This window comes from Anomaloglossus baeobatrachus, chromosome 1 (assembly GCF_048569485.1).
Source record: "Anomaloglossus baeobatrachus isolate aAnoBae1 chromosome 1, aAnoBae1.hap1, whole genome shotgun sequence".
Lineage (NCBI taxonomy): Eukaryota > Metazoa > Chordata > Amphibia > Anura > Aromobatidae > Anomaloglossus > Anomaloglossus baeobatrachus.
Genome location: NC_134353.1, coordinates 344,867,077 through 344,889,445, shown reverse-complemented (window position 1 = coordinate 344,889,445; position 22,369 = coordinate 344,867,077). Strand labels below are relative to the sequence as shown.

The window sequence follows — 22,369 nt, the reverse complement described above, 5'->3', positions numbered from 1 at the left end:
CCAGCTATTACCTCATTAATCCATCATCAAATAAGCAGGAAAAGGTCTGGGACTGATTGCAGGTGTGACATTTGAATTTTGATGCTGTTGCTGTGAACCCACAACATTCTCTCAATGAAAGAGTAACAGACTATCATTAGGCCTAAATAAAAAGAAGAACTCTACTTGAGAGACAGCATAAATGTTAGGAGTGGCCAAATCAATAGTTTGGTACATTCTGCAGAAAAAAAACAAACAAAAACACACTGGTGAGCTTGAAACTCAAAAACGTCTGGACGTGTATGGAACACAAAACTGGTGGATGATCACAGAATCCTGTCCATGGTGATGAAAAAGCCGTTCACAACATTCACCCAAGTGAGAAACACTCTTAAGAAAGTGTTTCAGTAACTAAGTCTACCATAAAGGAAGACTTCCTGAGAGCAAATACAAAGGGTTCACCACAAGGTGCAAACTATTAATCAGCTTTAAAAATAGTAAGGCCAGATTAGACTTCGCCAACATTTTTGAACGAAGCTGCCCAGCTCTGGAAAAGCAATGTATGGACAGATGAATCTAAGATCAACATGCACCAAAATGATGGGAAGCAGAAAGTATGCAGGAGGCTTGGAAAGCACGCCACATGATCCAAAGCACACCACATCCTCTGTAACACATGGTGGAGGCAGTGTGATGGTCAGGCATGCATGGCTTCTAATGACACTTGGTCACTAGTGTTTATTGATGACGCGATTGAAGACAAAACCAGCTGAATGAATTCTGAAGTGTACAGGGCTAAACTTTCTGTTCAGACTAAGTAAGGTTGATTGGATGGCGTTTCACAGTACAGATGGACAATGACCCAATATCTACTGTGAAAGCAACCCAAGAGTTTTTTTCATGCAAAGAAGTAGAAAATTCAGCAATGGCTGAGCCAATCATCAGATCTCAACCTCATCGAGCTGAATTTCACATATTTAAGACAAAACGTAGGCAGAAAGACACACAACTGAATTCAGCGGCAGTAAAGGCCGGCAAAGCTTCAAGGAGGAAACCCAGCGTTTGGTGACGAATAATGCTCTCAGACATCAGGTGGTCAGTGTCTGCAAAAAGTTTGCAACAAAGTATTAAAAATTAACATTTTATTTATGGTAAAGTAAATTTATCCAATTACTCTTGAGCCCCTCAAATGAAAAGAATTTGTAGAAAAATGTTTGTAATTCCAAAACGGTATATAGAAAATTTTTGATCAACCCCATTAATTAAATCTGAAAGACTCCACTTCAATTGCATCTCAGTTGTTGTGGCATGCAGAGGCCAAATCACGGAGATTCAGTCACTGTCCAAATATTTCTGGACCTAACTATATACAGTATATACACACACACACACATACACACACAGAGGAGATCAAAATTAGAGAACAATGTATGATCACTTGCTTTTTCCAGTAATAATGTAATCGACATTGATCAATATTTGAAGGGTTTTTGTAAGGGTACACAATGCCACTAGAGCAGTGTTTTACAAGGTCCAAAGATTATCAATATAAAACCTTTATTTTGCCCAAAACGTGATTATTATAATTAGAGAACAACAATGACTGTAGCACAGTCAAAGATTATGATTACAGTTTCTGAAGGTAACAAAAGTCACCAATCAGTAAGAAGTGTATACGTCTTTGCTTTGATTTGAATGACTTCAGCACGTCTGTAGCCACAAGACATTACTAGTAGTGATAGGCAATCCCCCCGATGGTCGGGATCGGGAGCCTCACCCGATCGTTTTGTAAAGATCAGGATCGAGATAACGCGAACTTGTGTTCGATCACCGAACTCGGGTTTACAGTTATGGGATGGGGCGCGGGGGGGGGGGGTGAAGGCTGTAAAATAAAGAATATAGTTAATAATAAACATTGTCATTATACTTACAGGTCCCGCGACGCATCCTGCAGACTCTATCTCCCGGCCACTTCTGCTTCCGCGTCTGATTACTGTTGTGCCCCCAGGTTAAAGGACCTTCCGTGATGTCATAGCCATGTGAACAGTCTGGTGTGAATGTTATACAGACATTGGCTTACAGACTGGTCACATGACTATGACATCATCAAAGGTTCTGTTAACTGAACTTTTACTGTCACTGTGAGAATGTCGCATCGCATCCTGGCGCACAATCTCTCAACAGGAGCGGGTCAGCTGCTTGTATTTCCATGCAGCTAAGGCGCTCCTGTCCTGAGAGTGTCAGGCCATGAGGGGTGATGTAATGTGTGATGCAAGTGCAATTATCCCCTCACTGTCAGCCGCTTCTCGCTCTGTACAGAGTGATGTAGCAAAGCTGACAATGCTCTCAATGCTTCTTTCTCTGTAAAGTTGCTTGTCATTACAGCATGATGAAACAGAGCTGACATGGCTCTCCCTGTGGACTATGTCGGACTAAAGAGTTTTTTTATAATAAAGATGGAGTCTCTAAATGTTTTTTTTGTTTTATTTCTAATAAAAAAAAAATGTATGTGTTGTGTTGTTTTACTATTTATTAGAAATTAATGGTGGCCATGTCTAATTTGGCGTGACACCATGAATTTTGGGCTTGGTACCATCTGAGATTACAAAGGTGGTATTAACCCCTTTATGACCCTGTGGGTCACTGCCACCAGGGCCGCTAGTCGAGCCGGGTAAAGCGCCTGGAAATGGCGCTAAGAAACAATGTGCTACATCTAGGGGCGGCTGCAGGCCCCCAGCTGCCTGGTTTTACCTGACCGGTGATCAAAATACGGCGGGATCCCACGTATTTTGTTTTTTAAATTATTTTTTTAAATGTTTGACTTTTATCCTATGGCCTTCTGTACTATTGCTCTGTTGTCACACACAGGTAAATTTAACCATACATGTACTGCGGATAAGCCATTTTCATTAAATGTTTGCTCATAGTGAATTTCAGTGTATTTCATCTATATTATGCATATGTGGCTGCATACACCCTAATGCTCTTTGATGATGTCATCTTTGTCTTTTGGTTGTGATGTCATTATTGGGGATGTATCTATATACTGTATATGATGAAGGCTTAAATGTTGCATTTTGGAGCTCAATTCAGCATATTGCAACATTATTTGGAGTCCACCAAGAAGAATGCACCTGAACATCATATAATACTTAGGGTGCTCTTCATCTTTTGCGATTTCCAACCTGACAATTGAAAAGAAGGTCAAACAAAGTCCAAACTTTGCCTTATTAAAGTTAGTGGATCCATCTGGGGAATTTATAAATACTTTTTTGGGGCTATTCAGACCAACGCTCTCAATAGATTCCTGATTGAGCAGTAAAATGTGAAGTAAAACCTGTCTTATGCTCAAAGTCACTCCTCCCATGGTTTAAAAAGGTTTTGGTCTTAATTTGTGGTCTTGATATTTATTGCCGCTGATTGCAGGTATCATTGGAAAAAAAAAGTACCACAAGCCTCTCAAACTGCCATGATTACAGTATACACTCCCTGACAGAAGTTCTGTCGCTTATCCATGTTATGTAAATAAAAGCTTATTACCTGACTTTAAATTCATCCATTGGTTTTATAAATTATTCTTTTGAAAGCTGAAACCCTCTCAAATTTGGTTTAGGTTATGAAAATAAGGTTGCTGCAAAGCGGAGATATTGATCATTTAATGAACACAAAAAGGTCAGATTTTGGCAAGACAAAAGTTTTGTCGCCTTGTCATATAATGCACCCAATCCTAGTTTACATCCTCACCTGTGTTCACTAAATGATCAGTTAAATAGTGGGTGTGTATAAAAAGAAACCCATCACCCCAAACCTTCACTTGAACTGCAACTTGACCTCTGACTTGTCAAAAATCCAACCTGCGACCAAAGCCTTGATTATCAAGGGGCTGAAGACTAGATCCACTGCAGTGGTGGCTGGCACCTTTAATTTGTCTCAATGTCATGTACAAAGAATTAAAAAAAGATTTGAAGAGACTGGAGATTTTTTTTTACAAGCCCAGGTGCGGCAGACCTCGCAAGACAACTGCACAGGAGGAACGTTTGTTGGTTAGAAAATCCAAAGCCAGCCCCTCTTCCACTGCAGCAGAGCTCCAACAGGCCTGGTCACCTCAAGTCCCTGTGTCAACTACAACAGTTTGTAGGATTCTGTCTCGAAATGGCCTCCATGGTCGAATCAGTGCCCAGAAGCCAACACTAAACAAAAGGCAATTAAAAAAACGTGTGGCATTTGACAAGTCCCACAGCCTGCTAAACAGATGGATGCTGGAAAAGTGGCAGAAGGTGGATGTCTCTGATGAATATTCAGTTGAATTACACCACATTCACCACAAATACTGCAGGAGACCTACTGGAGCCCATATGGATCCAAAATACACACAGAAAACAGTTAAGTTTGGTGGTGGAAATATCATGGTCTGGGGTTACATTCAGTATGGGGGTGTGCAAAACATTTGCAAGGTGGAAGGCAATATCAGTAGCCTAAAATATCAAGAAGTATTAGTTACCTCTTACATTCCCAATCATAAAAGGGGTCAAATTCTGCAGCAGGATGGTGCTCCATCTCATACATCCATCTCTACAACAAAGTTCCTCCTGGCAAAGAAGATCAATGTGCTCAAGGACTGACCAGCCCAGTCACCAGACATGAACATCATTGAGCATGTTTGGGGTAGTATGAAAAAGGAAGCTTGGAAGACAAAACCAAAGAATCTAGATGAACTCTGGGAGGCATGTAAGACTTCATTCTTTGCTATTCCTGATGACTTCATCAATAAATTGTAGGAATCATTGTTGAACTGCATGAATGCAGTCCTTCAAGCTCATGGGAAGCATAATGTATGTCTATGGTGCAGGATTCTCTCCCTCTCTCTCTCAAATCACAAACGGAATCCGTTATTTCATGAATATCCATTGCATTTCTGATCACCCGTTTCACGCAACGCATGTGACTGATACAAAACAACGCAAGTGTGAACATAGCCTAAAGCCCGCTTTACACGCTGCAATGTATCTTACAATGTGTCGGCGGGGTCACGTCGTAAGTGACGCACATCCGGCATTGTAAGTACATTGCAGTGTGTGACAGGTACGTGCGATTGCACGTTAAAACGTTCATCGCATACACATCGTACCTGTCTCTAGAATTGCACGTCAGATCGTTCATCGTACCCGGGGTATCACACATTGCAGTGTGTGACACCCCGGGAACGATGAACAGATCTTACCTACGTCCTGCGGCTCCCAGCCCACAATGCGGAAGGAAGGAGGTGGGCGAGATGTTTACGTCCCGCTTAGCTCTGCCCCTCCACTTCTATTGGCCGGCTGCCGTGTGACGTCTCTGTGACGCCGAACGTCCCTCCCACTCCAGGAAGTGGACGTTTGCCGCCCACAGCGAGGTCGTATGGACGGGTAAGTACGTGTCACGGGGGTTACTTGTATGTGCGGCACGTTCAACAAATTGAACATGCCACACATACGATGGGGGCGTTGCAAATCGCTTACGAAATCGTATGCGAAATTGCAACATGTAAAGCAGGCTTTACATAACATGGATAAATGACAGAACTTCTGTCAGGGAGTGTATAATGCTTTTCACAATTCTTACCATGTCCATGTTTTCCGCAATTTTCATAGCATATGATAATGACCTAGCTCCAGTTTAATGTGTGCCGCTTAAATCCGGAATAGTCTGGCCACAGAAACTGCAATCATGCCCTTATGGGCTTGATTGATGGCCTTATCACTAATCCTTGAAATGAGGAAGACATCTACAGTCTTTGGCGTCTCCATCAAGAATGGAATGGAAGTACAACAGCTGAATTGCAGTTCCATATATATTTTCCTACTTTTGAAGCTACGAGGGAATCTACATGTTAATAAACATTGATAATCACCATTGACGTAGGCATTTTCACTTCCACGTTGCACAGTTATAGATCTATCTTTGGAAAGCTGATTCATTAACATTTGTATTTTTGACTGAGATTTCCTCTGTGAGTCGTCATGAGTGTCTTTTACACTGTAATCTGAAACAAAATGAGAAAACCAGATTTAACAATTTTATGTGGCTTTGAGGCAAACCGCAATATTTCATAGCTGGGGCCGTATCGGTTCAGTATAACAGATGCACAAAGAAGAAAAATTTTAAATTTTAGGACAAAAATTTAGTGTTGGGGGATATTGCTGCAATTCATTACAAATTAGAGGTTAAATAGTGAAAGAATTGCCCTGTGAGCAGCTAAAGTAGAGGGCAACAGTAAGAGAAATTCTACAACATTTTGGAGAATCGGATTTACTTTAATGAAACAATCACATGCATTTCTTCAACCAATCTATCATGAATAAACGCAAGGGTTTTCTCATTTGAATTCACATAGCAATATTTTAATATCACCTTCACTGGCTTACAAGTCAGAATGTTTTATACTTACGAGAACCACACCACCCCACTCATTACATTTTCATGTTTAGTGTTTCTCTTTGAAGAGGATACATTGTTACAAATAATACTGTAGATTTCTTAGGCTGGTTTCACACTACGTCTTTTTAACATCCGTTGAAAACGTTATTTTAGCGGAAGTACGGATCCAGTGCAAATGCGTTTTCATTTCAATGCATTTGCAATGGACTCGCGTTAACATCCGTTCACCTGCGTTTGCATGCGTTATAGTGAGGATCCAGTGACTTGCAGTTTTTTAACATGTTTCAAAAACGCTACTTGTAGCGTTTTTGAGCTGCGTCCAAATACTGCAAATTGCTGGATCCTGACTAAACAGCACGCAAACGCAGGTGAACGCTGGCATGCTGATAGACAGGATCCTGCTTTTGTACTGAGCATGCCCAGAAAGTACTGAGCATGCCCAGAACCAGTCTCGCGTGATCTGTCTGTCTCTCCTCCTCCCTCCCTCACCCTCTCTCTCTATCTCTGTCTTTCCCCCTTCCTCCCCTCCCTCTCTCTCCCACCTGAGAGCTGCGGACACTCGTAACCAAGGTAAATATCGCGTAACCACTTATCTTAGTTACCCGATGTTTACGTTGGTTACGTGTGCAGGCAGCCCTGCTCCTAGCAGCTGCAGACACTCGTAACCAAGATAAATATCGGGTATCCAAGGCCGATGTTTACCTTGGTTACCAGCGTCTGCAGCTGTCAGAAGCCGGCTCCCAGTCTAGTTCCCCTCACTCCCGATCACATGACTCCAATGACCGCCCCTAAACATCCAGTGCAGGATCCTGCAAAATAACAGATGCGTTTGCATACGTTATTTGCTGTAAAAGCAGGATCCGTATTTCCGCTAAAATAACGTTTTCAACGGATGTTAAAAAGACGTAGTGTGAAACCAGCCTTAGTGACTTTTCTTGAATTAGCTTAAAATGAACAGTTTGGGCTTGATCAGATGTAGTGTTTTTGATGCTTTTTTTCCTCCACTTTTTATTTGTGTGGAATAAAATGCAACTTTTTAGAGTGGCAGCAAAATGAATGAGCCTTCAAAAATCTCAATCACTCAGTGTATTTTTTTTCTTGTGATTTTTAGACTCGTGGTTCATTTAAAGATAAACACACAATATCAATACTTTAAGCATTTAACTGCGGTTTTCCCCATTGAGATCTATGGGGGTGCATTATTCTATATAGAGTACTATGGAAGGTGCATTATACTATATGGAGGACTATTGGTGGGGGCATTATATGTGGAGAACTATGGAAGTGCATTATACTATATGGAGGACTATGGGGGGTGTATTACAGTATATGGAAGGCAATGTGTGGCCCATTATACTATATAGAGTACTATGGGGTGCATCATAATACTATATAGAAGGCAATGTGGGGCTTATTATACTATATGGGGTACATTATACTATATGGAGGACAAGGCATGGCTCATTATACTATGTGGGGTGCATTATACTATATGTAGAACTATGAGGGTGCATTATACTACCTATAAAGAAGGCAATGGGGGGCACTATATAGAGGACTATGTGGGGCCCAGTATACTATACAGAGGACTAAGGGGGTGCATTATACTATATGAAATAGTATAATGTACTATATGGAATGCAAAGTGGGCCCATTATACAATATGGAGGACTATAGGGTGCATTATAATCCTATAGAGAAGGAAATGTGCGACCTATTATACTATATGGAAGGCTATGTGTGAGCCATTTTAATATTTAGAGCACTATGTGGATACCATTATACTATTTTAAATATAAAGGGGCCATAATAATATTTGGAAGGCTAGGAGAGAGCCTTTATTTTTCATGGAGGGCTATTTGAGGGCCATTATAACATATGCAAGCAAGTATACAGTGTCGGCTCCATTATACTGTTGTGAGGGCTAGTGGAGGTCATTATAGAGTATGAAGAGATGTGGGGGCCATTATGCTGCATACAGTGCTTTGAGGGGATCACAGTTGGGGATCATGCTGTGTTGGGTCACCATACTTTGCTGGCGGAGTTAAGGGGGATAAAAGTCATCATACTGTGCATGTGGAGGGTACTGTAGAGAACTTCACTGTGGGGGCTTGTGGGGCACTTTTAATGGGATCATAACACTGGATCTGCTGCCTCACTACCGCCCCACCTCCTCTTCTCTTTGTACCAGTCTGTCTATTGTAACTTGTATATGTTTTTTGTATGTAACCTCTCTCATGTGCAGCACCATGGAATCAATGGTGCTGTTGAAATAAATATTATTATTATAATTATTAATAATAATTATAAGTTCAATGAAAGAGGATTCTAGGGGCTTCAATAGGAGAAAAATTACTTTGTAAGGGCTAAAAAGTTGGGAGATATATTCTTATGTGACCCAGAGGAATATTTTTTTTTTTTTGGGGGGGGGGATTTGAGGGGGGTGGGGGAGGCAACAATCACTTTTGCTATGGGGCTCCATGATTTCTATGTATGACCCCTGTATAACATAAGTTTATTTCTAAATTTAACTGGTTTTAAAATTTCTAAATGCACAATTAGCTATGTAGGATACTGGTACTGTGCAATAGGACATTGATCAAGGGCATTAGTTCAGTAATCTTCTGTGAGGAACTGGCTGTGGACTAAAAACTATTTGACCAATGGATGTAGAGGCACAGTCAGTGGCTCTAAGGTATGCAGACTTTTTCCAGCACGTAGCGCTGGTTATGTCGATCTCGTATTTTATTAGATATTTTCTGGCTTGTCAGTTTAAGGTACAGAGAAGGTCAGGCACAATACTGGTAATTAGAGTACAGCAGTCATTCCATTACTCTCCTTAGTGTCAAAGGGGCCTCAATTATCCATTGTTCTCCCAGCCAATAGTCTCAGTATGTAGATGGTGATAGTAGACCCAGTAGAGCCATTACAGGGGGTCTCTCTCAGGAAAATACCTCCATCAATGCACAGTTAGCATTGGGGGGTGTTTCCCAGGAGCTGAGCTCGAATGTGGGGGGTGGCTTAGGGTGCTCAGGACACCGATGAGGTGATGGGGGTTTGTTGCTGGCTAGAGCTGAAAAAACGTGCTACGGTCGAGGTATCAGTCGTCTGAAGGAGCATCGGCTGTAACTGCAGACTATACCGGTGGGAGATACAAAAGCTGTGGGCCAACCAAAAGTGGGGAGAAAGTGGGTATCGACTGGTATGGGGGCAGTGGAACTACTAATCCTGGATTAGGATCTTGTGGACTAGGGGCATCTCATTTAGGCCATCTACCAGGAGTTGTTGTAAGACCGTGGATGGAAGAAATAAAAATAATTGCAGTTTTACCCTGCCTAGGTGATTAATACAACCCACAACCTCAGATCTTCATACGATCTTTGGAGACTGGAAATAATTTTTCCCCTTAAATGGGGCAATTAGCATCTGCATGGCTTTTCTTTGCCTCCTTGTGGATCAACATTATGGTATTTACTGACTTGGGTTTTTCAACCTTAAAGCTGTGACATAATTGAATATTTCAGACAGTGAAAATAAGATTTTTTTTTATTCAATCTTTTTAATGCCTGAATAAATTTAATTTTTTGCACCTTCATTGTTACTTCCCCTTCTTCCACAAGTATTAGTTTTTTTTATTTTTACATTGACATTGCCTTATGAGGGCTTATTTTTTTGCAGATTAAGTTATAGTCTTGATTGACACTATTCACTTTATCAGTTATCATGTACTCAAAAACATAACATAAAATAAAAGTGTAGTGAAATAGTGAAAAAAAAATGAAATTCCACCTTTTTTTGGAGAGGGGTTTTCTTTCATTTTTATGGCACTCAAGGTGCAATAATATAAATTGGCTACATGATTTACAGTATATGATTATGGGAGATACAAAACATTTTTTTATGCATGTCACAAACCACCGGGGGGGTCACTCAGAAATCCCCCCGCGCTGGCTACCAGTACGTCACAATCGGGGGGTAACAAGTGGGGGTCACCCCTCCTTTATACCTCCCGACCGACAGACAGAGCACGTGACGCGCTCTCTAGCGCCCCTCTTATAGTCAGGCCAATTATGGAATTGCCCGACAATAAGCAAGGAGGCCGCTATACTACTTATGCCGATTATTGAAGGGTCCCCGGTGAGAGTAAGGTATATATTCCCCCGACCTCCGCGGGCGGAATATATAAAATCTCCCCGAATCTCACTGGCCTCCCCACAATAATCCTTGGCACAAACTCGCTGCCACCAACCGCTTCACGGTAACTATTAGCCGAACACACAGACGTGGGATTCAAGATCGAGATAACAGAACAGCCCAAGATTAATTATATAATTTAATCAGCCTAAAGCACACTAGAAACTACAATATATACAATAGGGAATCTACAGAATATACAGTTATGTCAGAGTACAGTTACAATCAAAGCATGGGTTACAAACAGGCATACACAGTTCCAGCAGTTACCTTGTTGCGTCTGGCCACAGGGGGGCGCTGTAGGCCAGGTTTCCAGGAACTCCCTCACAGGTCTTTCCCAACCAGGCCCCCGAGCAGAAGAACACTGGAAAATGGCCGAAGTAGGGTTATCAACCTGGGCAATCCAGGTCCCCTCCTACCTTAGTGACCTCACAGGGAAGCACTGCTCCACCCCTGGCTGGAGTTATGGACAAAATCCACAACATGGAATATGGCCATAACTTGGCCTGGGAGCGTCGTAGGCGGACGCCAATGCTCTCATTGTGACAGTTATGAATTTAGCTACAGAACGAGGGGACTCATGACCTGTCTGCCAGTTCCCCATTGGCTGATATCACGCCTGGGGCATTTCCCAATGTCCTGCTCCCATAAAAAGGGGGTGCCGGCATCGTCCACATGCGGAGACACCATTTTTATGGTTGCCATATTTATCGGAAATATGGCTTGCGAGATATGAACCATTTTTTACTGGAGTCGTTCTGTCTGGCTACTTCCATAGCCTTGCTAACTAGCTAGCAGCCCCCACTACAGGGTCACGGCAGGGAGTCATCCTGTGTCCATTGTCCCTAAGCCACCTAATTTCCATATCACAGGACATGGCCATGGGATTTGTTGCTAAACCAGTTGTGTGAAGGAAAGGGGGGGTGACACCAGGAGAGGGCTTCCTGACATACTTGAATATCATGATTTATCGTCATATCTCCGGATTTACCTCACAATGCATTTTACTGAATTTAAAAATGGAGAACTTTGATATGTTATGCACATTTATTTTCTCAAACTCAAAGCTCTTTTATTTTTCCGTTGATGGAGCTGTATTAGGGATTGCTTTTTACTTAGTGAAAAGCATTATTTTTCAAATACTTTTTATATAATTTTTTGAGAGAGATTGGCCCAAAAATGTCCCCAAGGGGACTTAAAGCTCGGATCAGTTCATTGCTTGCACAATTTACTGCAATACATTATTCTGGCGGGGTATCATTGGAGTGAACAGGCATTGTAATGGGCAAATGGCTGACCCAACATCCAGGATCTAACTAGATAAGTATCACTGTGAGAGAGTTACAATGGCATCTAAGTGATTAAACAGGAGCGAACGGAGATGTAGTATAACACAGCCAGCACCCTTCATTTATGGAGCTGGTCCAGCTCTAGAGCCTGCCCCATACACCCCAAATATATGCCCATCACATGTTTGGAATGGAATATAGGCCAAGCAAAACCTAATCAACTGATCTTCCATGATGAACCCTTACTAACTAACATTTGACTAAAGTTTATTTTTTTTTTTTACCTGTGCTTGAAACAAATATATAATCAGATACATCCGATACATCATCAGAATTTTTTACGTATGGAGACTCCCAACAATATGAAAACTCAGAAAAAACAGAGTCATGATCCAAAATTACGTTTAAAAGGGTATAATTTTATTTGATACAAAATTCATTAAAATAACACACAGTAAGAGGGGAGATAAGGTGCAAGGAGCAGCAATAATACCACAGTAACAGTATTTGGTGAGCACAAAAATTCAAAGTGACATACAGTGGAGAATAGACCGTTAGCCAGCAGAAAAGTATATCCCACATATGATAAGGATGGTATTTGCGTGATAATAACACCAGTTGGTATGGGGAATCACCCTCCCACCATATAGCATATGCTAGCGTCACTGACAAAGCAGCACATGTGGCATTAAAGTCATATGTCTATAGTGCGGTGGCAGAAGAAAGAGACCCAGTTGCTACATGGAAAGGTATTACCAGTGTATAGGGAAGCACAGACGTCCAAGACCCAACACATATAAGTGGGATTGGTTAAGTCAGCTGCACGTTAAAGCTGCACTACAGCCACCAGATCACTCAGTTACATACAGTCACAAGTGCTCACCCATAATGTAATAGTTGCGGTAGATGCTGTCTAGGGGGCCCCCTGGACAGCATCTACCGCAACTATTACTATTAGACATATGACTTTAATGCCACATGTGCTGTTTTGTCAGTGACGCTAGCATATGCTATATGGTGGGAGGGTGATTCCCCATACCGACTGGTGTTATTACATCGTGTTCAATAGACTAGGCTGACCCAGACATCAGTACTATCACGCAAATACCATCCTTATCATATGTGGGATATACTTTTCTGCTGGCTAACGGATTGTCTGTCCGCTGTCTCCAACATCATGTCCTCCCTCTATCTAAAACTGAACCTGTCAAAAACTGAACTTCTCCTGTTTCCTCCCTCTCCTAACCTTCCGAAACCCAATATTACCATTTCTGTGTGTGGCTCTACCATTACTCCCCAGCAGCACGCCCGCTGTCTTGGGGTTATATTTGACTCCGATCTTTATTTCACTTCCCACATACGTTCACTTGCTCGTTCTTGTCACTTCCACCTCAAAAACATCTCAAGAATTCGACCTTTTCTTACCGTTGACTCTGCAAAAACTCTTACTGTCGCTCTCATTCATTCTCGCCTGGATTATTGTAATTCTTTACTAATTGGTCTCCCTGTTACTAAACTCTCCCCTCTCCAATCCATTCTGAATGCCGCAGCCAGGATCATTTTCATCTGCAACCGCTTCACTGATGCCTCTGCTCTTTGCCAGTTATTGCACTGGTTGCCTATCCGTTACAGAATCCAATATAAACTTATCACTCTCACTTACAAAGCTCTCCACAGTTCTGCACCACCCTACATCTCCTCCCTCATCTCTGTCTATCACCCCACCCGTGCCCTCCGCTCTGCTATGGACTTAAGACTGACATCCTCAACAATTCGAACCTCCCACTCCCGTCTTCAAGATTTCTCACGAGCTGCGCCTATGCTCTGGAACACACTACCAAGAGAAATCCGATTTATTCCCAACATCCACACCTTTAAGCGGGCCCTAAAAACGCATTTCTTTAGACTAGCCTATCACCTCACTGCCCTGATCTAATCTAGTCCCTTTCTGCCCTTCAAAAAACTTACTTCCAGTTCTCGTCCCCTGTACCTGTATAAATTCTCTGGGTTCATGCAGCTACTTTTGAATACCCTATTAAATCGATGGCTGGACCATATATGACAAGCTTTTCTCCCCCCCCATTCACCTTTTGTGCCTCCCCTATTTCCTCATAGACTGTAAGCTTACGAGCAGGGCCCTCACTCCTCCTGGTATCTTAATTTTGTTATTTTGTATTGTCTCATATTGTCTGTACATGTCCCCTCTTCATTGTAAAGCGCTGCGGAATATGTTGGCGCTATAGAAATAAAACTTATTATTATTCTGCACTGTATGTCACTTTGATTTTTTGTGCTCACCAATTACTCTTACTGTGGTATTATTGCTGATCCTTGCACCTTATCTCCCCTCTTACTGTGTGTTATTTTAATGAATTTTGTATCGAATAAAATTATACCCTTTTAAACGTAATTTTGGATCATGACCTTGCTTGAAACAAAATCATCTCTTGCAAAAATGTTTTATATTTTTATAGGTCAGTCAATCCCAGAAAGCAGAACTGAAGGACAAAGACAGCAGCAATATGAACAAATGATGAACAGATGTGTTTCAGACTACCTGTGACTTTCTGTGTTCAAAGCAGGAGAGGAGAGAGGGTCAATGCCGCACGTTCGCCAAAAAAGATGTAAAATTGTTGATTAATTAATAATTGTTTTATTCCATAGGTCTACGCGTTTCGAGGTATGGAACCTCTTCCTCAGGACCAAAATATCAACAATACAATACAGTTGTATTATTGATATTTTGGTCCTGAGGAAGAAGTTCCATACCTCGAAATGCGTAGACTTATGGAATTAACCCCTTCAGCCCCGGGGCACTTTCCGTTTTTGCGTTTTTGTTTTTTGCTCCCCTTCTTCTGAGAGCCGTAACTTTTTTATTTTTCCGTCAATCTTGCAATATGAGGGCTTGTTTTTTGCGGGACAAGTTGTACTTTTAAATGAAACCATAAGTTTTACCATATGGTGTACTGGAAAGCAGCAAAAAAATTCCAAGTGTGGAAAAATTGCAAAAAAAGTGTGATGGCACAATAGTTTTTGGGATGTTTTATTCACGGTGTTCACTATATGGTAAAACTGATGTGTGGGTATGATGCCTGAGGTCGGTGTGAGTTTGTAGACACCAAACATGTATAGGTTTACTTGTATCTAAGAGGTTAAAAAAATTCACAAGCTTGTCCAATAAAAGTGGCGTACGTTTTGCGCCATTTTCCGAAACCCGTAGAGTTCTCATTTTTTGGGATCTATGGCTCAGTGATGGCTTATTTTTTGCGTCTCGAGCTGATGTTTCTAATGGTAGCATTTTTGCGCAGATGCTACGTTTTGATCGCCTGTTATTGCATTTTGCGTAAAACTTGCGGCGACCAAAAAACGTAATTTTGGCGTTTGGAATTTTTTTGCCACTACGCCGTTTACCAATCAGATTAATTGATTTTATATTTTGATAGATCGGGCATTTCTGAACGCGGCGATACCAAATATGTGTAATTTATTTTTTTTTAACCCTTTAATTTTCAGTGGGGGGAAAGGGGGGTGATTTGAACTTTTAGGTTTTTTGTTTTTTTTTAAATTTTTTAAAACTTTTTTTTTACTTTTTTTATTTTATTTTACTAGTCCCCCTAGGGGGCTATAGCGATCAGCAATCCGATTGCTGATCGCTATCTGCTGATCACAGCTATACCGCTGTAAACAGCAGAAATAGTCACTTTCTTTTTTCCTCTGCTCCGTGCCGAGGAAAAAGGAAAGTGAAACTTCTTAGCAGCAGGCGTCATCACATGACCCTGTGCTACGATGGCAACCACCGAACGTCACGTGATCACTCACGTGACGTCTGGAGGGGGCGGCGGTAAGTAAAAAACATGGCCGCGCGCATATAGATCTCGCTGCCAGACTTTGGCAGCGAGATCTAAGGGGTTAATGTTCCGGGTGGAATGCGATTCCACTCAGAACATGTAGGCACACATGTCAGCTGTTTAAAACAGCTGATATGTGTGCCGATCCACACCGCCTGCCCGCGGCAGGGGGCGGGGCTTACCGGGACACGATCCATGACGGAAAGATCCGTCCATGGTCGTGAAGGGGTTAAAGAATTATTAATCAACAATTTTACATCTTTTCTGGTGAATGCATGGCATTAACCCCTTCTCCTCTGCTGCTTTGAAGACTCATCCACGTGGGGCTGCGGCAGCCAACATTATCTGTATGCTTTCTGTGGTGGTTGTGACTCTCACAACCACACTAGGTGAGTGTATATTATTACACATTGCCCTTTTATTTATCTGGTAAGAACCTATCAGCACTTTTGTTTTCTAGCTTTTTGACTTTCTGTGGACACTGCAGCCATTCTGTAATCACAATTCTGCCCAATTCAGCAATTAAAAATAATAATTAGATAGGCATCTTCTGTAGTCACTGACATTTTTAATTTTGGAACTCTTGACTAGAGAGCTAGTCCCATTTTAAAAATTCATAGAATATTCACAGAATAGAAAAAAAGACAATCTTGGATTATAGAAGTAACAAAAAGATACATAGAGAAGTAAAAGGGTAACAATGTTTTGACCTTTTGGCTTTCAGGTTCCTTATGTCACCATCCACTACACCTTCGAAAGTGAGACTACTTTCATTTTATAGACAATAATCTTGGCTATCTCATTCATAAATTTGACTTCCAACTATTTAGCATATGAGTAATTATGCAGATTTTTGTCATTTTGCTGCATTGTTACTATTTTGCTCCTAAAAATAAAAAAAATAATTTTCATTATTTTATTAGCATTTTGTAAATCCATATGTCCTGCTACAAGGTCTCAATGTTGCTGCATACTGGTCAACTCACTTGGGTATATGTACAGCTTTTTCTTCAACTCTACCCACAAGTGTTCGATTGGTTTGAGGTCTGGGGACTGTGGAGGTGAATCCAGCACCTCTACTTTATTGTCATTGAACCATTTATTTGCTAATCTTGATGTATGCTTCAGATCGTTGCCCAGCGGGAACACTATGTCATCCTTTTCACACCCATAGTACTTCAGTGTACAAAGTAGCTCATCTTGTAGGATACTCATATATAGCTCTGCATTGAGACCAAAATCACTCCTGGTCAAGCATCCAACGCCTTTAGCTATGAAACAATCACATATCAGGCTTCCTCCACCAAACTTGACAGTTCCTTCAATTTTTCAATCCATTAGAATCTTTTCCTTTGTTTCTTCCAAACCTATGTGCTGCTATCAGAGCCTAGTCTATTGACTTTTGTCTCATTGTTCCAAATCACCCATTTTCAATCTTTTATTGTCCATATTTTGTATTTCTTTGCAAACTCGACCCGGCACTTCTTATGAGGATACTGAAGTTGAAGCTTCTTCATCTTCTTTCGGGCCACCATTCCAGACTTGGACCTCTGTGATCTCACTAATATGAAGCTTATGAACCACCTGCACTGACATGTTCATTGCACCAGAACCAATTGTTGAGCCAACTTGTTGACTTTCTTTTTTTCCCTGGATGTCCACCTCTTGGCTTTTGAATGGATGGATGAACTTCATTTCAAATTCTTCCAACTGTCATGGCACTCGCATAATACAGTTTGGCAATTTTCTTGGCTGAAAGACCACTATTGATGAGCTGGATGAGGCTGTTTCTTTTTTCTTGGGAAATCTTCTTAATGGCTGTTCTTTGATTTGAACCAATGACATTTCACTTGGGAATCAACCTAATTAAACACTGAATTATTAGGCAATGCGAGAATAGAGTTGTAATTTGTAGTTTATAGGAAGAACATTTTTTTTCAAACACCAAAACAGTAACAATTCTGTAACACTACAAGAATCTGGATAACTAGTCATTTGCTAAATAGTTGCAAGTCAAATTTATGTATGAGATAGCCAAGATGATTGTCTATAAAATGAAGGTAGTCTCAAGTTCAAAGCTGTAGTGGATCTTGAGATATGGAGCCTAAAAGTCAAAAGTTGAAAACATTTTTACCCTTTTGCTTGTACCTGTAACTGTTGGATATTTGTCTAAAGTGTAGAAGTGCTAAATTGGTTTCCCATCATCTGGTCTTGGCGGAAGCGCTGTTTCAACAGTATAGAATTTATTTCCTCAAATCTGTTGCTACCGCTAGAGATAAATGGCCCCAGATATGTCTGGTAGCTTCTCAACTGTAGCATCTTCAATGAAAGCATACCCATTCAGTCGAGTATGCATGTTAAAACACAAGTTGGGTTAAGCCAGCCATAGCGCATTAGATGTCTGATACTTCTGCCAATCATTCGGTTGACAGACATCTGAGCTGTCAATCCCATACACAGAAGCAGACATTTGGCTGAGCGATTCTGAGTTCCCTGTGAGAAAGCCATCTCCAGAAATCTCTTCTTAAATTGGACATGCCCAATGGATATCTCCGTTGACCATCAGTTGGACCGTTGATTGAAAGGGGGCTTTTAATAGCTATTTGCCAAACAATTTCATACATATGGTAGTTCATTCCTATAGCTATTAGCTAAACAATTTCATACAGTTAGGTCCAGAAATATTTGGACAGTGACACAATTTTCGCGAGTTGGGCTCTGCATGCCACCACATTGGATTTGAAATGAAACCTCTACAACAGAATTCAAGTGCAGATTGTAACGTTTAATTTAAAGGTTTGAACAAAAATATCTGATAGAAATTGTAGGAATTGTACACATTTCTTTACAAACACTCCACATTTTAGGAGGTCAAAAGTAATTGGACAAATAAACCAAACCCAAACAAAATATTTTTATTTTCAATATTTTGTCGCGAATCCTTTGGAGGCAATCACTGCCTTAAGTCTGGAACCCATGGACATCACCAAACGCTGGGTTTCCTCCTTCTTAATGCTTTGCCAGGCCTTTACAGCCGCAGCCTTCAGGTCTTGCTTGTTTGTGGGTCTTTCCGTCTTAAGTCTGGATTTGAGCAAGTTAAATGTATGCTCAATTGGGTTAAGATCTGGTGATTAACTTGGCCATTGCAGAATGTTCCACTTTTTTGCACTCATGAACTCCTGGGTAGCTTTGGCTGTATGCTTGGGGTCATTGTCCATCTGTACTATGAAGCGCCGTCCGATCAACTTTGCGGCATTTGGCTGAATCTGGGCTGAAAGTATATCCCGGTACACTTCAGAATTCATCCGGCTACTCTTGTCTGCTGTTATGTCATCAATAAACACAAGTGACCCAGTGCCATTGAAAGCCATGCATGCCCATGCCATCACGTTGCCTCCACCATGTTTTACAGAGGATGTGGTGTGCCTTGGATCATGTGCCGTTCCCTTTCTTCTCCAAACTTTTTTCTTCCCATCATTCTGGTACAGGTTGATCTTTGTCTCATCTGTCCATAGAATACTTTTCCAGAACTGAGCTGGCTTCATGAGGTGTTTTTCAGCAAATTTAACTCTGGCCTGTCTATTTTTGGAATTGATGAATGGTTTGCATCTAGATGTGAACCCTTTGTATTTACTTTCATGGAGTCTTCTCTTTACTGTTGACTTAGAGACAGATACACCTACTTCACTGAGAGTGTTCTGGACTTTAGTTGATTTTGTGAACGGGTTCTTCTTCACCAAAGAAAGTATGCGGCGATCATCCACCACTGTTGTCATCCGTGGACGCCCAGGCTTTTTTGAGTTCCCAAGCTCACCAGTCAATTCCTTTTTTCTCAGAATGTACCCGACTGTTGATTTTGCTACTCCAAGCATGTCTGCTATCTCTCTGATGGATTTTTTCTTTTTTTTTCAGCCTCAGGATGTTCTGCTTCACCTCAATTGAGAGTTCCTTAGACCGCATGTTGTCTGGTCACAACAACAGCTTCCAAATGCAAAACCACACACCTGTAATCAACCCCAGACCTTTTAACTACTTCATTGATTACAGGTTAACGAGGAAGACACCTTCAGAGTTAATTGCAGCCCTTAGAGTCCCTTGTCCAATTACTTTTGGTCCCTTGAAAAAGAGGAGGCTATGCATTACAGAGCTATGATTCCTAAACCCTTTCTCCGATTTGGATGTGAAAACTCTCATATTGCAGCTGGGAGTGTGCACTTTCAGCCCATATTATATATATAATTGTATTTCTGAACATGTTTTTGTAAACAGCTAAAATAACAAAACTTGTGTCACTGTCCAAATATTTCTGGACCTAACTGTAAATATGGTAGTTCATTCCTATGTGAAAATTATTGACCTGAGTGCAAACAACCAGCACAACCAGTTAGTCAGCATTCCTTGCCTTAGGGGCACAATTGCAGACTACAACATCGCAGGTGCGATGTCGGTGGGGTCAAATCGAAAGTGACGCACATCTGGCGTCGCTCTCGACATCGTAGTGTGTAAATCCTTTATCATACAATTAACGAGCGCAAAAGCGTCGTAATCGTATCATTGGTGTAGCGTCGGTCATTTCCATTAATTGGGAAATACCGATGTTACGATGTTGTTCCTCGTTCCTGCGGCAGCACACATCGCTGTGTGTGAAGCCGCAGGAGAGAGGAACATCTACCTGCATCCTGCGGCTCACACCGGCTATGCGGAAGGAAGGAGGTGGGCGGGATGTTTACGTCCCACTCATCTCCGCCCCTCCGCTTCTATTGGCCGCCTGCCGTGTGACGTCGCTATGACGCCGCACGACCCGCCTCCTTAATAAGGACGCGGTTCGCCGGCCAGAGCGACGTCGCAGGGCAAGTGAGTGCATGTGAAGCTGCCGTAGCGATAATGTTCACTACGGCAGCTATCACCATGATATCGCAGCTGCGACGGGGGCGGGGACTATTGCGCTTGGCATCGCAGCATCGGCTTGCGATGTCGTAGTGTGCAAAGTGCCCCTAAGTCTCCTTTTTAAGAACTACCGAATGAGGGTAAGCAGAACCTATGCTCAAGATAGATGTGATGTCAGATGTTTGACCTCCCCTCATATATTTTTATTAATCTGAGGATTAGCTGGTTAACTATTCAGTATATATCCTTGATAGACAAAAAAAAGAAGTAGAAGCGACACTCCAGGAAATTCAATGTTTCATTTCCTCATTCTATTCATTTTCAAGCTTCAGGAATTGAAACATTGCTATAACATTCAGTAAATAACCTGAATCAATTTCCAGTTCCCAAAGTGTTGCTTCTGCTTCAGTTTTTGGTATTCAGATACAAGATTAGGCTTTTGTCTCTCAAAGCTTTGCACCCATACAGTTTCTCTGCTTTGTGTACTCAAAGTACTCAAGTCAAATTTAACAAATGGCAGATTTTTGAATTCTTGGACCATTCAGGATTAATATCTACATCTCAATTGAAAGCACTTTTTGTTCTTTTATGTATTCTAGTCGATTTGTATCAGTTGTTTAGCCATTAATGATCTACGACACCACAATGTACACATTATGTCTGACCTTTGTAGACTGTATTTTGTTATGTTTGTTCGGTATGCATGATAGAAAGTACCATAGATTTAAAATAGTATAAAAATATTAATAAAACTTCATACCAATTTGTGTGTCATATATACTGGAAATAAATGGTCTTAGTTTTCCTCTGGTTTCATTAATAAAGTGTTTAACAACATCATCCAGGCTGCTCAGTACAACCTAAGAATCACAGAAAGAAAACAGCAAATTAAATTAATTAATTTACGAATTAAAAGTACGTCTAGAAGATAAAGAAAAGAGAAAATGTATAATAAGGTATAATAATGCATAATCATATCATTTTGACACTAATATTCTATGAAACAAAAGTGGCATATGCACAAAATCACAGGAAAATGTTGGGCATAATATGACACATAAGAGAGAATTCTCCATTGAAAAAATTATAATAAGGTACTCTAATAGTAATGTAGAAGAAGTAGAGGAAAAAAACAGCACCTACTCAGGAGATCCAAAAAAACACCTTTATTGCAAAAACCATGCATATAAAAACATAGTTTACTATTAAAAGTAGACCACGTCTATGTGTTTCAGGCCCCAAAAACTTTGCCCTTAATCATTACATTTTAGGGCCTGAAACGCGTAGACGTGGTCTACTTTTAATATTGCACTATGTTTTTATATGCATATTTTTTGCAATAAAGAAGATTTTCTTGTATCTCCTGAGTAGGTGCTGGTTTTTATTCTACTTCTTGTGTATGCTTTTCGGCAGGATCCAGCCTGTCTTGGAACCGGGCATCTAATCTTTTCACCACATGAATTGCAAAGTCTAGGTGAGCTGTTGGATTTTTTTTACTCTAATAGTAATGATTGTAGAGGCGTAACTGCGACCAGGCCCGGGGCTACAGGAGGCCCACCTGCCCCAGCGCCTGTTTCAGCTGGATGTGCATCTGAGGGTGCCCATCCAGCTTAAATATATTGCAGCGCAGAGACCCTTCGGATCCCTGCACTGCGATGTGTCAGCCGCCGATTAATGCTATGAATATTCACTGCTCCCCATACCCATAATCCAGGGCATGGGGAGCAGAGAATATGCCAACACTCAGAAGCTGAC

General features: G+C 41.2%; 1 protein-coding gene across 3 annotated transcripts in view; it reads right to left on the bottom strand.

Moving 5' to 3' along the window:
• STAP1 (signal transducing adaptor family member 1) overlaps nt 1-22,369 on the bottom strand; it is a 180,219-nt gene that overhangs the window by 27,519 nt on the left and 130,331 nt on the right. For all 3 annotated transcript variants that reach the window (XM_075352391.1, XM_075352392.1, XM_075352393.1), the window contains 2 exons: nt 21,375-21,474; nt 5,870-6,001 (listed from right to left, as the gene is read on the bottom strand). In XM_075352391.1, coding sequence (XP_075208506.1) covers nt 5,870-6,001; nt 21,375-21,474 — 232 coding nt within the window. The remainder of the gene's footprint in view (nt 1-5,869; nt 6,002-21,374; nt 21,475-22,369) is intronic.